The sequence below is a fragment of the Psammomys obesus genome, unplaced genomic scaffold (genome assembly GCF_907164565.1).
Source record: "Psammomys obesus unplaced genomic scaffold, mPsaObe1.curated_primary_1811, whole genome shotgun sequence".
NCBI lineage: Eukaryota > Metazoa > Chordata > Mammalia > Rodentia > Muridae > Psammomys > Psammomys obesus.
In genome coordinates this window covers 7,395,817-7,417,672 of record NW_026596158.1, presented here as the reverse complement: position 1 = coordinate 7,417,672, position 21,856 = coordinate 7,395,817, and the positions used below count along the sequence as shown (strand labels likewise).

The 21,856-nt window shown below is 43.9% G+C and overlaps 1 protein-coding gene across 3 annotated transcripts in view; it reads left to right on the top strand.

Moving 5' to 3' along the window:
- Positions 1-7,825, top strand: part of Vstm2b (V-set and transmembrane domain containing 2B) — a 32,280-nt gene extending 24,455 nt beyond the window's left edge. For all 3 annotated transcript variants that reach the window (XM_055595037.1, XM_055595036.1, XM_055595035.1), the window contains exon 5: positions 6,386-7,825. In XM_055595037.1, coding sequence (XP_055451012.1) covers positions 6,386-6,474 — 89 coding nt within the window. In that variant the 3' untranslated portion in view covers positions 6,475-7,825. The remainder of the gene's footprint in view (positions 1-6,385) is intronic.
- The last annotated feature ends 14,031 nt before the right edge of the window (positions 7,826-21,856 follow it).

Sequence of the window (21,856 nt, the reverse complement as noted above, 5' to 3'; positions counted from 1 at the left end):
AGAAAGAAAGAAAGAAAGAAAGAAAGAAAGAAAGAAAGAAAGAAAGAAAGAAAGAAAGAAAGAAAGAAAGAACAAACTGCAGTTTGGGAACAACTCTGAAAAGCACCTGGCTGAGTGTTGTGTATGTGTAAGCTACATACACAACATATTTCCCCAGCCGTGCCACAGCTCTCAGCCTGCAGAATCAGGACATCGGTGGTTGGGTCAGAGGAACCTCAGCCCTCCACGCAGATCAGATGCCCCTGGCCCACATGTAGGGACCAGTGCCACCCCCCACAGGGCTCCCTGTTGGTCAGATTTGTGTCACTAACTTGCCACCATGAGCAACTGAAAAGGAGGAATCTATATTTTGCTCCGTATCCAAGGCTTCTGTCCATGGCTTGTTGCTTGGGGCCATTAACAAGGCCCACATGGTGGGGGCAGACAGCGGTAGGCAGGAGAGAGACTAAGACACAGAGCGACAAACTCCCTCCAGCTAGCTCCCGCCTAAAGTCTCCGAGGCCTCACTAAACGACACTGCTCCCTGGAAACAGAGCCCTCATTCTGGGATGAGACCTCAAATCCCAACTGTAAGCCACCCTGGGAGCTTCGTTCACAGACTGGACTCTACACAGAGAGCAGAGCACAGATCAACAGGAAGTTCAGACACAGCCTCCTCCTTTTATCAAAACATTTAAATGGTTTCAACAGTTCTATGCACTTTTTTGATAGGGCTTTAGAATTGTTTTGTTCCCGGAAAAACAGAAACGAGAAATTTCCCAGGCAAAAGCTGCTTTCACTGAGATGTGTGTGTGTACTTGTGTGTCTGTGTATGTGTACGCTCACCCATGCACACACCCATGTCCGATGCATTCTTTCTGGTTCCTAGTATTTCATTTTATTTATTATTTCCACTTCCCAACCATCCTCCATTTCCCTACTTCCCTTTCCTTCCCACTTCCCTCCTTTCCCCTTCACTCTCCTTCCCTTCCCCAAACACAGTATCAGGTCTCAGTATTTAGCCCAGGTTGACCTGGAACTTACAATCCTTCTGCCTGAGTGCTGGTATCATGTGCCACCACACTTGACTCCAAGTCTCTTTTAAATGGTTCCAGAGTATCTCTTATCCTGTTCCATATCTAAATGATAAAAATTAACTTCTTCATTTTGAGCTAAAGATACTTCAGCTTCATTAAGAACTATCAGTAAGGCAGCAGTGCTGGCTGGAGGTGAAGATGAATCAGTCAGTCTGCTTCCCAGGGCTTCCCTCGTCTCCTCCGCTCCAGCTTTATCATGACTAATAAACTTGTGCGCACTCCAGCACTATTCCTGTTTCTCCACAGAAAGGGAGGAAATAGCCCATGAGGCTCTTAGCATCCAGTAAGTTCAGCATACTAGCCTATCTGTTCAGCCTCATGCCCTAGGAATATCAGAAAAGAGGCCACAACGTAGGCCAGTCGGCCCATCTGAGCTGAGCCAAACACAGCCACTCAGCATTGTCTACCTGTGCCCTACAGTGTCAAGCTGAGTTGCACCTGTCATTCCAGGTAGCAGTGAGCAGTGCTGGCTGCATCTGACAGACAGGGAAGTAGGGACTCAGGCCCAGGATGCAGAGGAGACCTGCAGCCCAGTGCTTGACATCACAACAGAAGATTTCCCTCAAAGAGTGTGAGCCCTTGGTCAATAAGATCTAGAGGTGTTATAAAAATAAGTATATGGTATTGTAAATGGTGATTAATATTTACTATTGATATATCTTCTGGTAAAGCTGCTGTTAATCCTAAACAGCTGTATACCCAAATCACCACACAGAGACTATGATTTATTTAATTAACCTAGAACACAATGCTGCGCAATAGTTACTCCATCCTAAACCTCCAAGCCCTCATAGTTTCCTAACATTTAGATTTCCCACATCATACTTGCTTTTAGTGATATATTAGGTCCAGTCCATCTCTCCACATCATTCCAAGATCTCTGCTCCTGCCTCTGTTCCTCCCAGCTCTTGTCTGCCCTTCTCTCCTCCTCCTTTGCCTCTCACCTTCCTATCCTCTGGCTCCTCCCTCTCTTCCTAATTCCTTTCTATTGTTCAACATTGTGGCTAGTTGCTTTATTTTGGCATGGTTACACAAAGTTGAGACAAGTGATGCTTAGAATAAGTATCATAATGCAATATCCGGATTGAAAACAGAGAGTGGAGAGAAATCAGTATTTGAATGAACAAGGGTAAGGTGTATATATTTCAAAAGAGCATTAAACCAACAATATGGGAAGATAGTTTTCCCATGTTGGAGAAGCTCTCTCTTGGGAGGGTATTCACAAAATCAGTTCTTCAGTCCTATTCAGCTAAGACTGTTCTCTTAGAATTTTGTTCTTGGAGTTGGTTCTCTCCCTCCACCTTAACATAGTTTTTGGAATTGAACTCAGGCTGCCAGGCTTTCAAGCATGCCAGGCCATGTTATGTATATATTTTATGTGGTGCTAGAGATCAAATTCAGGGCCCTGTGCATTTGGATAAGTGCTGATCCTCTGAGATATATTCCTAGATCCTGATTTTTGTTTGTTTATTTTGAGACAAGATCTCACTTTGTAACCCAAGCGATCCTCCTTCTTCAACCTCCTGAGCACTGGGATTGCAGATGTGTCTAAGCAACTTGGCTTACACTGGCCTTTTCTGAAACTTCTGCTTGCATAGCATTGACTATTTGGGTCTATTATATTGTACAGGATGTCTTTTTCTGTGTGACGGAGGATCCTAAAAACTCAGTGACTTTGGTGTGACATCATGGGAATTTATGCAGCTCTGTGATTTTTCTGGGCTCATCTGGGAAGTTTCTTACTTGGTGTCCACTGGACTCATCTAGGAAGTTGGTGCTAATTCATTTGGGGGTTGATTGGTATAGAGGGACCATCTCATGACCCTGGTTCTTCAGCAGGCTGGCTCAGGCTTAGACAGTTTGTTCCAAAAATTCACAGCCCTCTGTAAACTTTTGTTTATGTCACTGTGATTATACTTCACTGTCTACAATAGGTCATGTGGGAGGACGCTACCACAGGATGTGCATGCTGAAGACAGGAATGCCTTTTTGCGGCCATTTCTGCAGCCTGCCTTTATGATATTGCTTAATCGAGATCCCAGTCTAGTGACACCAGCCACAAACATACTAATGTTACAGCATATGCTACAAGACCCAGGGAGGTAGAGGGGGCTTTCTACGGTAATTCAGAAAGTTAGGAACAGACTAGGCTTAGAAACCCAACTGTAGCGACCCAGATATCCAGCACTGGAGACCCCACAAACTGTGACTTCTTTACCTTCCTTAGGCATCACCTTAGGTAGCTACCATGTGATTCTCCTGTCCCTGATGTTTCCACCTCCGGACTAGTTAAAAGCTGCTTTTTGTATAATGGGGATTGAACGCAAGTCTTTGTGAACACTATGGACCACTGAACTATGGGCTAGGGTTTGCAAGATTGTAAAGATGAAAGGCTAGGTATTGGAAGGCTCACAGGATATCTGATCTTATGACCAAGAAGCACCATTGCTTCAAACAATGGTCTGAATTATCTCCTGTCCTTCTATTCAGACCATTGTTTTCCAAGTGCCTGAGAGCCTCTGTGAATTACTTTCAGACCCCTAGCCCTCCATCAACTCACCCATTACTGTATCTGTCTTCTTAGCAGTATCTGACAATGAGGAAGTGCAAAGGAGTATTACAGTGTTTGGAGCAATCAGTGCACTGTGATTCATTCTGCTGGTGATGGACAGAGGCAGAGTGGATGGACTATGGGAGGGCAGAGGGAAGACTGTCTAGGAAACTAAGATCTGAAGGCCGGTGTGTCTGGAGGGGGTCTGTCTTGCACTTCTCAGCCTGGGTCAGGGCTGTGCACAGAAAGAGCAGCTCTGGAGAGTCAGGACAAAGGAAAAGCCCGACTTCTCACTCCATAGCATGAGCCAGTACCTGTCCACATGTGGTCAACTGGAGTCATGGAGTTCCTGGCTAGATTATCTGTTCAGTCCTTCTTTTACAAGGGAGTGAAGGAGGCCTGAGGCCTGAGTTTTATGACATACACAGTTGCAGGCATAGCAAGATGAGTTAGGGAGTAGGGGAAATGCTTTGGACAAAGGAATAATGGCTGGATCCATTTGCATCATGCCTACATATGTACCTGGAGGCCAATTTACCACACCCACACATGCATGTTTACACAACTACCACAGACACAGAATCAGTCTAAGTGCTCACAAGATGACTGGATAAAGAAAATGGCATTTTATATATACACACACATTAGAATTTTATTCAGATGAAATTGTATTTTCAGGAAAGTGGATGAAACTGGTAGCCATTGTGTTACACAAAATAAGCCAGCCTCAGAAAGACAACTATTATGTCTTTCTAGATTTTAAATTCTCTCTCTCTCTCTCTCTCTCTCTCTCTCTCTCTGTATCCATGTGTGATGAAATAGAAGGGGAAATATTTAGGAAGGAGACCAACAGTAGTGGAGACTAGGGTGGGATGGGATGGGGCTATATTTAAGCAAAGTCTGATGAAAAACATGTATGGAGTAGTCATTATGAAAACTATTTTGGATGCTAATTAAATGAACAAATATCTTTTAAAAAAAGACTAACTACAATCCAAGGCCCAGGGGACATCCCAGAAAAGAGGGCAGAAAGATTGTAAGAGCCAGAGGCAGGACATCTGCTGCAAGACTGTGTCTTCTATATATGACAAGAAATTGCACCCATGAAATTGCAACAGTATGGCTGCCTAAACAAGACCTGCACAATGGCAACACTAGTTGTCACACTAACGGGGACAGAGGAAAAACTCACAATGTCTCTCCCCTAGATGAAGGCAATTAATGGCTCCTAGGAGAGGAAGAATTACCCTTCTTCAAGGATGAGCCCTATTATAGCTATCAACCCCATGTAGTCAGCCCCAAACACATACACATATGGGCAACATAAAATAAGCAGGACAGAGAGAGAGAGAGAGAGAGAGAGAGAGAGAGCTAAAATTAAAGAAGGTGTGAGTTTGAGGCAGCTGGTGGGTTACACTGGAGGAGCTGGAGGGGAGAGAAGGGAAGGGTAGATATGATATAAATTCAATTCTCATATATTAAAGTCTGAAAAAGCACTAATATCAAAAACTGAAAAGAAATAAGATTGACAGTATTTTACATATTAAGATTAATAGTTCCCTTCAGCGGTTAAGAGCACTGGGTGTACTTCCAGAGGTCCTGAGTTCAATTCCTAGCAACCACATGGTGGCTCACAACCATCTGTAATGGAATCTGATTCCCTCTTCTGGTGTGTATGAAAACAGAGCAATCATATACATAAATAAATAAATCTTAAAAAATTAAAAAAATATATTGATAGTACCATTACACATTCAGGCCCAGCCTTTTTTTGGGAAGCCCCTCATCCGACCTGCTGGAGATAAGTAGATACCAGCTTCCTCAACAGCAGCCAGAGCCGGCAGCTTTGCAAAGTATCCACACCCTCTATAAATCTGGTGTTGACTAGTGAAAGAGCCTCCCACAATCCTCCTAGGTGCAGGGTTGCAGCCTGGCTGCTGGGAGTACAGGGGAAATTTGTAGGACAGCAGTCAGCAGTGGTATCTCCCAGCACCATGGCAGAAGAGCAGTTAAGCCCAGGAAAAACAGCACATTTTACAGCTCAGGAGCTAGAGGTTCTTGGGTGGCCTTTCTGTGGCTGCACAGAGAGGCCTTTGCAACATCTGGACACTTTGAGAACAGATGGGGAGCTGAGCAGTGGCCCAGAGGAGACAGGAAGAAGAGAAACATGGAGTTAGGGCCCAGAGGCAGACCAGGCATCCAGGCATTGAAGAAAGGGGTGGACGTGGCGCCGTCTCTGTAGGATCTTAGGTATTAACCCACACCAGGACATGATTCCTGAGCCCCAGGAGTGGCTTGACAGCATGGTTATGGAGGGAAGGCTCACACACAGCAACCTCAAACCTCTCAAGGTAGGACTTGTGTGGATGCTGAGCTGTGCCACTTAGACAGGAGGTTGGGAGAAGTCAAATGGAGGCCGGAACTGTGTGTAGATGTGGCATCTTCATGGAGAAAGTGGGAGGTAAGCCTTTGTGTCAAGGACACTTTAAAGAATTGTGCTGGAGACAAAACAAGCAGGTTCTCTTTAGTAAAATAAGACCTTGGAATTTTGAACTACAGTCTAGCACTTCCACCTCAGGGCAAGGGCACTTGTGTCTGATAATAGTTGGTTCCATCCTTAAATGGAAGCAGCCGTGGTAGCCTTTACCTGGATACTGTGTTTTCAGGAGCCTGGGAAAGCCTCCCTCTGTCCTGGTCTGCCTCAGGGCTCCAGATTCTCAGAAATCCGGTTGACTCTCTATTTTCTCTTCATGTGCAGGTACTGGCCCTGGCTACAGCACAGACCCTCTGCTGTCTCTGCTCTTGTTAGTCCTACATAAGTTTCTGCACCCGCTTCTGGGGCACTGACAGTCGTAAAACCTCAGCAGGCACCCTGGGAGGACACCTTGCCACGTGGACAAAGAGACCAAGGGAAGCATGAAGAAGTCCATGCGAAAATAAATAAATCATATTTTTGGGGAAGTAACACAAATCTAGAAGACTTAAATAATGCATCAAGTTTCCAAATATGATGGAGTGCAGGCCGTGCGGTGTGCATGGGGCACCAAGTTCTTCACGGCAATGTATTTTTCTTTCCTTCACATTCCCTTCAAATCTTCATTTTGCACGAACTGTTGAGCAGGTACCTTGAGGATAATATGTGAAAAAAAAAAATGTTGGGTCAAAGCCTTTCTGACAAAGTAAAATATTTTTAGGAGATTATTGTGTTTAGATTTTTTTTGAATTTACATTTTCTTTGGGGGCTTTTCTTTTTTTATTAAATTATTTCTTTGGAGATACTTTGATTAAAAAGAAACACCATAATTAAAACTCACTGTCAATAATATTTATTTTTAAATAAAGATTGGAAACAAGGATATACAGTTGTTTCTAAACTGTATTGTATATTGCTGAATGATAGTTGAATGAAGAAAAAACTTTTAAATAGACTTTCTACAGCTATGTATGACTGTCAAGCTTCAGTGCCTGCTGCAGCCAGACACTGTGACCTCCTCTTCTCAGACACCAGCTGAATGTCCCCCAGCATGGAAAGCAGCCCAGGACACATGGCTGGGCCACAGAGAGCATACAAGAGTACCTGCCAATCTGCCAGGGGACAGTCGACTTCTTAGAGGCAAGAATGAATACTGAAAGAGAGAACTACTGCCAAGAACCAGCTATCCCCTGCGGCCTTCAGTAGATCTGAGGCACACTTATCTGCTGTGAGGTCACAGCCCAGCCTGTACTGGTCCTAGCTTTACTGACGATCAAAAAGGGAGTTTGGAGAGATGGTTAGTCTCCTGTACTCTCTCACCTTGTACCTACAGGTTGGCTTGTAGCCTCCAAAATCTGTGGGTTTGGGTATAGGTTGCATATCTCAGAAACACTAATATGCTCTGGTGGCTAGTTATTCTTCATTTCACGACAGGACTCCAGTAAGTACACAGACCTGTGGTTTGTTTAAAATATAGCCAGACTTTTATAACTGTTGTTTATTTTGGTGTTTTGTTTTGTTTTATTAATTTTGAATTGGCTTATTTGAATGGCACTTTTTTTTTTTAATGAGAAGATCTCATGCTATAACCTAGGGTAGACTAAAATTTCCATATAGCCCAGGCTGTCCTTGAACTTGTAAGCCTCCTCTGTCTCCCCAGCCTCCTAAATGCTGGAAGTATAGGCATTTGGCACTGTGCCTGGCTTAACCTTTGTATAAAACACATGGTTTTGTTCATATTGTTCACCAAATGCTTTCTTTCTCCTTTGGCTGAGCATGTGTTGTGATTGTGGCAGGTGGGGCCACAGCACCCACAGGATGAACAGGTTAGTTCAAGACACTTGGTGTCTGATGCAAGGCTCTCTGAAGCACTCTCCTCTGGTATGACAATGTGAACATTCAAAATAGCAAGCCTACCCTGCTCTCCCCTCCCCCCAGCTACAGAACGCTAATGACTGACAAGCAGCACTGACTGACACAATGCTTGCTTATTTCAACCCAGTAGTTTTTGGAGGGCTCCTTGTTACTGTAGCACAACTGACTAGGTCAGTATTTAGACAATCAATTGCTTAGCTAAGAAAAAAGATAAACCTTATGTTTGGAAAATCTCACATGTTCAGGGACACCAGCATGACACTTGTGCCTGGGATGCTGTGTGAAGAAAGCCTCAGGACCACTATTTCTAGTGGATGCCTCAGGCTGTTCCGTATTTCATTTCTACTGATCAGTATCAATTGAGCTGTAAATTTAATCATTTTGCCTGGTGGATAGTCATTCTGTCCAGAAAGATCATCTGTTTTCATGGTGAACTTGACACTGCACTAGGCTAGCATCATTGTACATTTTAGTCCTTTGTGCTTGAAAGGAGAGAAAAAGGCACTTTTCAGATGCCAGGTTGAATAGAGACATGTGTTGGACACAGGGTGATGTGCCAGGTGACCAGGGTTGAGGTACAGAAAATCTGCCCCCATCAACAAAGCCAGATCCTGCCGCTCAGGTTAAGTAATCCAGGTGCCTGCTGAGATCCCCACTTTGGTGTAATGGACATGAGGAAGAAAGGCAGGTGAGCAGTGGAGACATTGTTCTCCTGGCCTCTTCTGGGATCTCAGAGATGGGTGGTGATGCATGCTTTTAATCCCACTACTCAAGAGACAGAAGAAAAAAGATCTCTGTGAGCTCGAGACCAGTTTGGTCTACATGGGAAGTATCAGGCCAGCCATAATCATATGGTGAGACCCTGTCTCCAACAACAATAACAAACAAATCCAACGAACTCAATAAACATAATTGACAGCTGGGACACAGGGGGATAAATGTTCCATCTCTTAACATGGAGGACAACCTGGACACCTGGCCAAGGTTCTAGTGAGCACACAAGAGCAATTGTTGAATTCTCTAAGGACCGAATGACAAGAGTATCAAGGAAGTGAATATTTAATCTCTTCACATGTACTCCAACGACAGAACAAATGGAGCTCACAAAGAAGCTCTTAAACAAGCAGAAAGCAAGAGTGAATACCCCTGGCCCTGGGCTCTGTGCATTGGTTACCAACATCCCTGCTGGTCTGAGCACAAAGGGAGAAGTGTGCACCTGCAGATGCACAATGCAGACTGTGGGCTGAGCCACTCCTGCAGCACCCCAGGAAGACAGAAGCACAGTCTGCATGGAAATGAGTACTGTACACAAGTCTGGAAAGACAAGAGTCTCCCCTACATTGGAAAGCTGTAACACTCATTGCCCAAATTCCCTTTCCTTTTCGTGTTTGATTTTAGATGAAGAGAGGGCATGAGTAGGTCTCAAGGACAAGACGACTTAGTTCTTTGTGACAGGCACACACTGGGTTGTGTGGTACTCTGGTCCGAGTCGGTGAGCAGCACCCTGTCTGAGTAAGGGACTGGAACTCTGGAGGTCAGTGTGGCAATTACTTTACAGTGAGAGCTGGAGGAAGAACAAGAACCACAGGCTGATCCAGGCAGCGAAAGCAAACGGGAGAAGGATGGGGAGGTCTGCGTGTCCCGGGCCTAGGGAAAGCCCTGAATTCTGCAGTCCTGATAAAGATTGCATGCTGGTTGTAGTACCTCCCAAGTGTAAATTTACTCATATTTTTACACAGTAGTCAGTCTTTAATAGCAGTAGTCAGTCTGTCCTTGGTGGGACAGACATAAATTCTTAAGAGTTTCACAAGATATGATCAAATACAGCAGCATTCTGAATTCTAATCTAACCCTAAGTCCATGCTCCTAGAGACAGCTCTGACTCAGAGGACACAGGGTTTAACTGACCCATTCAGGGTGGGCCTTGGTTTGAACACAATAAGGGCAGCCTCTTGGGGCTGTGATCAGAGGTAAGGGGCTTCTGGTGCATCTGGATGAGGCCCATCCCCTGTGGCTTTGCCAGGAACCCTCCCCACATTATATATGACAACAAGATCTCCCATTCCACCGACATTTCTGAGGTTTCAGCTTTGGGTTTCCTGGGCAAGACATGGCAAGAGGCTCAACCCATTCACATAGTTCATGCACATATCTGCATTGTGCTCACATACACATCTGCACAGGGAAACTCCAGCCAGGCTGGGTATACAGGCTTTACACACTCACAGGAATACCTGCTATCATCAGCCAAGAATCAGGACAATCCACCAAGCATAAGAGGATGCCCTTTACCTTATCATTCAGACCTGCTCCATTTTGCTGCTGCAGAAACAACATGAGACAAGGTACTGAAACACTGGCAATAGCGAGCTCTTTTAAATGACAGAGAACCATTGGCACCAAAAGCCTATTTCAAGCAAAAGAAAACATGAATTCACGCTGAGTCTACTCTACCACCAACTATCAAAAAACAAATAAACAAACTAACAAGCAAAACTCAAAACATTCAATGCTGCCTGTGCTTACCATTTTCAAAGGACTGAGCGGAGAAAATTATTAGCAGGAAACACAGATGCCATTCAGGAGGCAGAAGCAGGGGGGATGTAAATTTTGAGGCCAGCCTAAGCTACATAGTAAGACCCTGTATCAGGAATATAAAAAAAGAAAAGAAAGAGTTTTGGAGTTAGGAAGGATTGCTTGTAAGTGAATAGTTTTTGTTTGTTTGTTTGTTTGTTGATTTTGAGGCAGGCCCAGGCTGGCCTCAAACTTAAAATGATCCTTCTGCTTCAGCCTTCTGAGTACTGTGATTACAGGTATGAGCGAACATGTCCAGGTAGTGGAGAGTTTTGACTGCATTGGATCTAAGAGTGTTTGTTTATTCAAAGCCACTGCAAAGAAAGTTAAAAGTAGCTAGGAGCTGTGGAACATGCTTCACTTCAGAGGCAGAGACAAGATGATCAGCATTAATTCCTGACCAACCTGGTTTACCTTCAGAGTTCTAAGCTAGCTGAAGCTATACTGTAAGATACTGTTTCAAAATACTAAATGTTTAACAACTCAAAAGTCCCTCCTTCAGAAAACTTGGATTAAGGAGGTATAAAGAACGCCTAGAAATCAGAAAGAAAAACAAACAAACAAACAAACAAAAAATAGAGACAGGGCATTGAAGTGACCTAGCAAGTATGTGTATTTACCACCAAACCCAACAACCTAAATTCAGTCCCCAAGACCCACACAGTAGGAAAAAACAGACTCCTGAAAGTTTTCCTCTTCTATTGTATTAAATATACGCACACACACAAATACTACATCACACCACACACTTAGTAAGAAATATTCAAACCAATGGGAGAATAGATAAAACATGAACAGCCATATCATGGAAGTAAAAACATGGCCAGTAAACAGATAAAGGTATTTAGGCTAACTAGTGATCTAAAAAGAAGCCAGAACAACAATGATCATGCTCATTTAATTACCTCAACTTTGAAATTGTAACAGCCAAGTATTAGAGAGGACATGGGTCTATAACATCTCTCGAGGATCAACTGAGGCATGACTTGGTACAATCATAACAGGGAGAACTTGGACACTGATTGTTAAAACTGAACATTCAGATACACTCTAACCCAAAGGGTTCATGCCTGAGTGCCGAACTTTGCGTATGTATCCCATAATCTTGTAGAAGTTGCTTCATATAACCTGGAAACAAGTGCCTGTAAGCAGGACAATGGGAAGATATTATAGAATATTCTCATGATGAAATATCATATGGGTCAGAGTAAATGAGCCACAAACAGAAAGGATCCAAACAGTGAGCCTAAGCATGAAACATGAAAAAAAAAAAAAAAAAAAAAAAAAAAGTCTGAAATATTGCTTTAGATAAAAAGAAAAAACTGGGCCAAAGCCAATAGACACCTGATATGTGATGGATGGAGAAAAGGATAAGATTGGTGGACACAGATCATACATACATACATACATACATACATACATACATACATACATATTGCTAGATACATGATTGATAGTAGGTAGATAGATAATTGATAGATGCTCAGGAAGACAGATAAACAGAAATAGATATAGACATATAAATGACAGAAAAATAAACAATTAAGGATGGGTGGATAGATACATGATTGATAGATGTGAGAGAGGAGGGAGAGAAAGAGATGATGGATGATAGAGATGATAGAGAAAGATAGAGATAAAGGGAGGGATAGATAGGCTTGCTTAGTGGATAAAGGTACTTGCCAACAGGGCAGGTGACCAGAGTTCTTCAGTAGAAGGAAAAAAACCAACTCCCAAAAGTTGTCCTCTGATTTATGAATGTGTGCCATGAATACATCCAAACACACACACACTAAATAAATAAATAAATAAATAAATAAATAAATAAATAAATAAATAAATAAAATATAATATAATAAAATTATTTTTCAAGAAAATGTGTGACTAACATAAAACTGTCTTAAGCAAGGAGTGGTGACAGCCACCTGGACTTGGAAGACACAGGGTGAAGAGGAGTCATGGGTGGACAGAGGTGAAAATCATGACCATAGTCAGGCTTAGAGGTGGGTACTTACTTCACTATCAAAAATCATCAAATAAATGAATAAGGTCATAGGCAGAGCAACAGAAAGAGCAGATGGTAAGCATGGCAGGCAGTGGTGGATCTGATCTCTACAGGTGAACCGAAAGCAAAGGAAGGAGAAAAAACTCTACGTGGCCCTTGCGAGTTACATTTAGTAACAACTCTGCATGCCCAAGACAAATTCATCTCCAAGTCCATCTCCCACCTATGCCTGCACACTGGACGCTCTCATGCTGCATTGCTCTCATAGCACATTTTGTTTGGCCTACAATAGGGAATTCGTTAACTGTCTTACCACACCAGGCACTCTCGTGTACAAACCCAACTTTCTGGCTCACGATACACAAGCACATGGGATCTACATTCCTGCCTTGTGACAAAAACTGTCTCGCCACCCACTTGCCTCACGAAGGCCCATGGTGTCGGCACCTGTGAGCACTGGATCTCGCACTTCGACCAGTCTCCATCCTCTTTCGCCTCCACAGCTCTTACTGCCTGTGGCCATTCTGTTGGCTTTCTAGGGCCCGGAGACAGGACAGACTAAGAGCACTCCTCCAAGGGGGAGCCAAAGGTTTAGGTTAACTCCCAGAGTGAACCAGGTAATCGATGCCTTCAAAATAATTTGTGCCCTGTTTTCCCTCTAAGAAGACATCAACAAAGCTAAACTGGATGGCAGATAATCTAGGTTTCCTTTTTCCTTGAGAATGTTGACTTTTTTTTTCCCCTTTGGGTAATTTACACTACATGAAACTTTCTGTTTGGCTTTGGGACAAAAAAAAAGTCTGCAGTGAGCACATCTACAACACAGTCTGCAGATGTGCCAAGCTGGTGGACGTCCCATGGGTAGTGCAACAAATTCCTGCTCCCCAAATATCAAAAGACCAGGCAGTGGCTATCCCCAGCCCCAGCTTCCCAGCCCTCAGCCCCACCTCCTGCAGCTTCTCCAAACCCCAAGCTAACGTAACGAATGGGTGCTTTTAGTTATAGAAGTTCACACGCATGTTTCAGAATGTTAATTCCCATCCAATAGGATGTCAGTTTTACAAGCAAGCCTCTCTTTTATCAGCAAAATTGGATTCCATCGCACTGACTGATTGTGCTTAGAACTGTCAACACTTTCAGAGGAGGGTCGGCGGATGGAGACTTGGTGCCTTTGCAGTGTTTCCCTGTGGGGCACTCCTGGGCTGGGGAAGTCAGGAGAGTACAAATGCAAGAATAATTAATTCAAATCAATACAGCCAGGCTTTCAGGCTGAGAGGTATTTAATTATGTTGTTGAAAGAGAAGAAGATGCCCGATCCTCAGCTGGTGTGCTCCATGCTACAAATAATAGAGCAATTTTAATTTGTGCGGCAGGGATGTAAATCGTTTACTGTGTAATCCAGTCCTTGGGGGATGCCATAAATATGCAGCACTGCGTGTGTAAGGCTCCCTGAGGAAGATCCCAATCAATCAAACTGCCTTTTCTCATGGGCTTTTCCTGTTAATCTCTCAATACACAATTAAGAAATACATGATTGGCTAATAAATGATAACAGACAGATGAATGCATGGATTGATGGCTGTTTGGGTAGATTGATAAATCAACTGATTGATGGCTGGAGGGCATAGCTGGATGGGTGCACACATGCTTCAGTGGATGGTGGGTAGAGATATGGCTACATGAATAGGTAGCTAGACAGCATGAGCAGGTGGATTAATGAATAGGGTAGGTGAGTAGGGATGGATGGGAGTAAAAATATGGGTAGGTGGGTGAGGAGAAGAGACAGAGATAGAGATCTTCAAATTGTGAGACAGCCTCAAGCCTTCTTGCAAACAGTTAATGATTTCTAGGTCTTACTTGAACCAATAGTACAAGTAAATCTAGGGAATGATTGATTTCCCCTTTCAAAAGTTTCACTCCACAGTTCCTCTTAATAGCAATCTTCCACAACACGTTTTAAATAGGATGTGAATTCCAAAAGAGAAGTGTTTACACACACAAACAAAAAGATTTTCAAGTTTATATAGCAAGGTGTTAAAAGTTTTTGTCTTGGGCTGGGAGTCTTTAATGGTAGTGTACATAAGTTCCTGGCTTTCAACCCTAGCACTGCAAAGAAAAATGAAAAGTTATATTTTGCAGGCAGATACGATTATATACTTGGTTGAGGTCCATCTATTTTGTAAAAAGCATTTGTTATTTCTGTAATAAGATAAAAACAATAGAATTAACTTTAAAAAGACATTTTCATCAGGCGTGGTGGTTCATGCCTTTAATCCCAGAACTCAGGGAGGCAGAGGAGGGTGGATCACTATAGTTTGAGGCCAGCCTGGGGTACAAAGCAAATCCAGAACAGTCAAGGCAACACAGAAAAACATTGTCTTGAAAAAATAAAAACAAAAAGACATTTGCAACCCCCCCATAAGATATTTTGTAAAGATGCCTCTCTCTACCCGTCCTCAGAAGCATTCTTACTCTGTGAAAAACACTATCTAGGATTAGAACTTTCAATCCCAGATACTGGGTGGCTCAATATGACACCAAGCAGATCTCATAAGAGGGGAGGTTGAAGCATTTCATTATCTGTGATGGGTGATCACCTACCACCCCTCCTTCCAAAACATGGTCCAAGAACTACAGGGGTGGAAACCATGAAGAGCTGGAGCAGAGCTACATGCATTCATCCATCACACAGAGTATGAACAGGAAATGTAGCTGACTGTGAGTCAAGCCTCCCTCCCCATCATGAAAGAAGCTGGGGAATCCATGAAGAGGAATAAACATAGTTAACTGGAATTCAAGTTGAACTGCAGCAAACACAGTAACAAATTTAGAATGGAATTCAGGAGAACTAATTCACTGTGATGGGGTCCCTGGGGAGGAAAGACGACAGTGCTCACTCTGAGACAGCTAAAATGTCGTTTGAGATGATGAGCCATCACAAGCCACTTTCTTGTCCCTGAATTTAGAGTTCTGTTAGACACGCAGGCAGCTAGCTTTCCCTACCAGCAAAGCTGCTCTCACTTGGGTGAAACCCAATGCTTTTTCACAAGTGGTTGTCACCAGAAGTGGCAGCCTTATGGGTTGCTTTCTGAAGTGTCTTGAAATGTGGAGACAAAGCCCAGAAAATCTTAGGTTGTCTGAGCCAAAGGCAGCCTGTGTAGGAGTCTCGGAACCAGATCAAGAACATGAATAAACTGGTGGACAAGGGCTGTGACATGCAGCATATGTTCAACTGTATCAGCCAAGGGAGATGTTTGCATTGAGTGGTCCTAGCATCCCGAGAGAGACAGTGCCGTGTAAACCACAGGGCACTTGTCATGGTAGAGACAGATGTGCGGGTAAGGAGGACATGCCACAGATCAGAAACAACAGGAAAAACGCTGAAGCAAATGCCAGCTCTTCTCCCAACCAGGGCCATGCTGTTTTGCGCACAGACACTGGCAGGAGACAACACAACAAAGCTGCTGCATCGAGATTCCACAAAGACCAGAGCAATCCAGGTCTCAAGGATGTCTTTGTTTATTGTGTGGAAAACTAGAATAGGTCAAGTAAATGAGATATTTGCCATTTCCTCTCTAAATTTTACAAGTCAGGGACAAGGAAAATGATCTATCAAATAGGAGGAATTTTCAGCAATTGGTTTTTCTTTATTAAGCAGATGCATGGTGCCTGAATGCCACAGTGATCCTTGCTACAAAGTAGAAATCAGAGAATGAAATCCATAAACCCACAGAGCAAGTCAGGAGACTGTCCTGGCTTGTTTCTAAGTTGTCTAGTCACTGCATTGTTCCCACGAATAAAAGAGAGCACTAGGCATGCTAGCAAGTGCCTCTTGTTCCAACACCCAGGAAGCTTAGGCAGGAGAATTGCTATGAGTTCAAGGATAGCATGAACTACATATATATAGCAAGACTTTCAGTAGAGGTGAGGGGGAACCACCTATAAAATATTAGACCCAAAATTTGTCTTACCCACAAGCAGTGTAGGGGTAAAGATGGAGCAGAGGTTGAGGGAATGGGTGAGATGTGCTACACTGCAGACAGAAACGTTGCATAACTTTTCTGAGAGACTTCATTTAGCAGCTAATGGAAACAGATGCAGAGACCCACAGCCTTGAGCTTGGGAATTCTGTGGAAGAGTGGGAGGAAAGATAGAGGCAGCCAGAGGGGACAAAGACACACAAGAAGATCTACAGAGTCAAGTAACTTGGGCCCATGGGGGTTTACAGATTCTGAAACACCAACCAAAGAGCATGCATAGACTGGACCTAGAACCCCTATAATTATATAGCATATATGCAGCATGGTCAACATGTGGGTCCCCTAACAGTGAGAATAGGGGCTGTCTCTGACTCTGTTGCCTGCTACTGGATCCCTTCTACCTAGCTGGGCTGCCTTGCCAGGCCCCAGTGGAAGAGAATGTGCTTAGTCCTGCTGTCACCTGAGGCGCCTGGGTGGACTGACACTCTTTGGGGGCCTCCCTTTCTCTGAGAAAAAGGAGAGTGGGGAGTAGGAGAAGGGGGTGTGAGGGTGGAACCAGGAGGAGAGGAAGGAGGGGGCTGGGATCAGACTGTAAAGAGATTAAAATAATAAATAAATGGGGGGGGGGAGAACCCAACCTAAACCAAAATAACAAGAAGTATCCGGGAAATTCAGGTGGAAAGTCAAATGCAAATGACCTTAAGATAAGGACTCACCTTTTCAGGGCAACCACTAAATTTTTGGAAGTGTACATGACACCATCACCTGGAAGGTAGAGACAAGACCTTGAGACATGCTACAACTGTATCAGAAGCTTCTTGTACTAGGTATGACATTGTCTCAGACACCTATGACTGTAGTCTTGTTGGAATAGAAGCTTCCAGAGCACTGAGCAAAGCTCCTGTACAAAAGAAAGATTACTCAGACACACTTGGTGTCTCTGCTTTTTCTCTCCAGGGTATTCTCTAGGCCATAAATCTCATCAGCCAAAGAGACAGCAGCAGTAGAAGTAGAGATGGGGCCTTGGGGCTTTCCTGTATTCCTGCTTTCAGCACCCCACAACATCGACTTGTGGGTGTGGGTTTTCCTTCTCTACCAAGTGAATTCCAGGGACAGGTCATTAGGCTTGGTGGTGGGCTCCTTAACCCACTGAGCCATCTTGCTGGCACATTGCTACTATTCTAAAACACATCTCCGCAAATCCTCTATTTTGAAAATTGTTTCTGTTTTCAGGATCTTGAAGGCTTGGTGTTGGTCTCAAACATAGTTTTGTACCCCTCTCCCTCCCTCTTCCTCTCTCTTTCTTTCCTTTCTTCTCTTTCTCAGTTTCCCCTTTTCTAATCCACTTTACCATAACAAAGGCACCGGCCCCATCTACTGATACTCATAAGGGAATCCAGTGGTGCCCACATGACCTGGAAGATGCTGGAATGGGCACCGTCCTAGCAGTTCTTTCCAAGCATCTCCACATATGTACCTCTCAGAAGACTGTACTGAGATCATGCTTCCCCGGGTCAGCCTGGGAGCCTGCATCTCTGACAGACTCCTAGGCGGTACTAAGGCAACCATGCAGATGATCAGTTGCAGAGCCTCACAAGATCTATTAACAAGAACATACTTAGGCTTCCTGGGTAAGCTACCCACTCCTCCCCATGCCCAAACAGAGAACCTATTTTCTTAACAGCAAAGATTAAAAAGAAGATTTTGTTCTGAGGAGATGTGATAAGGAGTGAGTTGTCAATGACATTTGATGGGCTTTTTTTTAAACACAGGGACATTTAACACAGCCTACAAACTAAACCATTAAGCTAGAAGCCAAGTAATTACTTTCAGCAAGTAATGATCAAATCAGATCAAATCAGATCCCCGCCCTGAAACTCACCCCATCATCTGCCAGAGAGCATGATGGAAACATCACTGGTTAATTAAAAGATGCCTTTCTGTATCTTGACACAGCACTTCTGGCACAGCCACTTCAGTTGGTCACACCAGAGTGGGCTATTTTAGCTGTCTCCCTCGCTTAGTCCCCAGATAACTATCAGCTTTCCATCCTGGGTTTCCAGGCTCCTCTGTATCTCCTGTTCAGCCATCATCTGTGACAGGTTCCGATCCACAGTCACACCTGTGCTGTACATACTGCATCCCTTCAACCCTTACACCTAACTGCTCTGTCTTACCCTGCGCTATCCACAGTCTCAACTGCCACCAGTTCCAGACTCTACCATTTCAATGGTTCTCATGAAAGTGGCCAGTCATGCCCTTCTGAGCCCTTCTCACTAGACAGTGGACCTGATCAACCCACTCTCAGGGTATGAGCAGCACCCACTTGGAGGAGCAGTGCAATTTCAATGTAGTTCAAAAAAGCATGAGGCTGGCAGATGGCCAGAGAGGATTTGACTGTTCCTTCAACCCTCAGAAGCAGACATGGGGCTTTGGGAGGGCCACATAGCATTGTTCTTCAGAGAAGGGATGTCACATTAGAGCAGAATAGCCCCAAAACTGATTATCCTAAATGCCATTGGACATTACCTTTCTGTCTCTGTACATGTCTCTTCTGGGGAAGAAACCTTACAACAAAACTTAGACCCAGAATTGAGACACAGGTAGACTCCTGGTCTCCCCTAGTTTAATTTTTATGTAAGCTTGACTCCCTAAACTATGACATCCTTCTCAGTATCCATATTTCTCAGTAGCCACATTTCTTGGTAGCCTCACTGTGAATCCCAGTAGGAGTGAAGCTTCTGAAAAAGAAGCCCTGCAGTCCTAAGGAGCCTCCCCTGAACTCAGCACTACCCCGGGAGCAGATCAACCATTCATAGCAGAAAGACCACTCACATGGCATGGCCTGATTTGGGCAGAATCAATTTTATCCATACTGAGTCTCCCTCCACCCCGACCCTTGCTTTCCTTGAAGTGAATGGTTTGTAGGCACTTTCCTTCCTATGTGGCTGCAGAATAATCTCCCATTAGTAGAGCAGCCCTGGAGTTGACACAAGGGTATAATGCTATGGTTTGCATTTGAAATGTCTCCTACAAGCTCATGTTCTGAATGTTTGTCACCCCAGCTAATGGTGCTATTTGGGGAGGCTATGGAGTGCTCAGGTGAAGCCTTGCTGGCCATTGGAAGTTTACCTAACCAGTAATTCCATTCTCACTCTGAGTTCTGCTCTGCTGTAAAGTCAGGAGCCTCTGCCACAGGCTCTTGTCTTCAAGTCTATCCTATGCCTTAGTTACTTTTCTATTGTGTGACAAAACACAATGACCAAGGTAATTTGTAAAAGGGAATTTTTAAAAGAAAGTTCGGCTTATGGTTACGGAGCATTAGAGTCTGTGATGGCAAAGGAATATCCAACAGTTCAAATCTTGATCCACAGCGATGAGGCAGAGAACAAGCACTGGGAATGACAGTTTTTTGAAACCTCAAAGCCTGACCCCTGGTGGCACACCTCCTCCAACAAGGCTACATCTCCTAAATCTCAATAGTTCCATCAACTGGGAAGCAAACATTCAAATATATGAGCCTATTCCCACTCAAACCACGGTGGCCATGAAACTGACTCTTTTACACAGGCCTGGTCAGTATAGGCTATCAGTAGAGCCAGGACCTGAGGGTGAGAGGGGAGTGTTCCCAAAGGGAAGCTGAAGAGCCACTAACAGGGGTCTTTTTGAGCAGTGAGTTGCTGCTGCTAAAGTTTCTGTGTGTCATGCTTAGTCTTCAATGCCAACCTGATGGACTTTGGAATCACCTAGGAGACCAAAGCATGCCCCTAGGCCTGTCTGGGATGGCATATTCACAACATACACTGAAGTGAAGCTTGTCATTCTAGATGTGGATGGCACCATCCTATGGATTGGGAGCCCAGAAGAAAGGAGGAAGGGAGCTGAGTACAGCATTTCCCCCTCTCTGCTTTCTAGCTGTCATTGTGTGCAGTGCTCCATTCTGTTATGCCTTGACCACAAGGATGAATGGGAACCTTAAAACCACGAGCCCAGACCTATCTCTCCTCTCTTAAATTGTCTGTATAAAGTATTTTGGTCACAGTGACAAAATAGCAGGGAGTAGTATGTAAACAATATAAGGGCAGGCAGGCATGCAACATGCTTCACAGAACATGAACTGGGTAGCCCTGTATCTCTAGCTGATATGATTATCACTATCCACTGTGTCAAGCCCCTTTAGGAAGCCATCATTAACAGAGGTTAGGTATGATGCTAAGTCAAGTCACTTTACAGGGTTTAAAAGTTAGAGATGGGGCAGGGCTAGCTCATCCATGAAGAGCATTTGCTGCTCTTCTAAAGGACCCACGCTCAGTTCTCAGAACCCACATGGTGGCTCACACCCATCTTTAACTCCGGTTTCACAGGATTTGACACCATCTTCTGACTTCTGTGAGCACCCCAGGCACACATGTGGTTCATAAACAATATGTTCAGGCAAAATGCTCACACACATAAGACGAAAATAAAAATCATTTTGGCTTGAGTTAGAAACAGGGCCGAGGTTAACGCTCAGTGAGTAACACTTCCAATTCACAACCATGAGGACCTGCAATATCCAAGAACCTACATTTAAGAAGAATATAGATGTGACGGTACGTAATTGCAATCCCCGTGCTAGGGAGCATGGGAGGCAAGAAAACGTGTGAGGCGTGGACGCACGTGCCGAGAGCCCCGGCACGGGCAGAGACAGAGGATGCCAAGAGCTCACTGGCTGGCCAGCTTAGCCGAGATGAGGTGTTTCCATTTCAGTCAGAGAAAGTGTCCCAGGAAATAAGATAGGAAGCAAGAAAGAAAGACATCTGATGGGTGTGCATAAGCCTACACACCTGCACATCGCGTGCATGCACTGTGCAGACACAGCAATTTAACACACAGTTAAATTCTTAAAAACAATGTGGATGCTTAGGGAAAACAGCCAAGACTGATCTCTCTCTCTCTCTGTCTCTCTCTTTCTCTCACACACAACATCAACAGTAGTAACCCCCTCCCAATATCAAAGAAATAAAAAGTCAGAAATACCAGCCTGGAGAACATTGTTTTATTTGCCTTTGATATTATTCTCACAGAGAGTCTGAAAACATTTTTAACAAATAACATGGTCTCTAAACCGCCTGGAGAAGTGAAAACTGAATTCCACCATTTGGGTTTTTAAGGTTATTCGTTTGTTGGTGTATTTGTTCTTATTTTATTCTATTCTATTTATTTTATTACTTTATTTATTTTTTATTTTATTTTATTTTATTTTATTTTATTTTACTGAAAAAGGGTTTCTCTGTGTAGCCTTGGTTGTCCTGGACTCGCTCTGTAGTTCAGGCTGGCCTT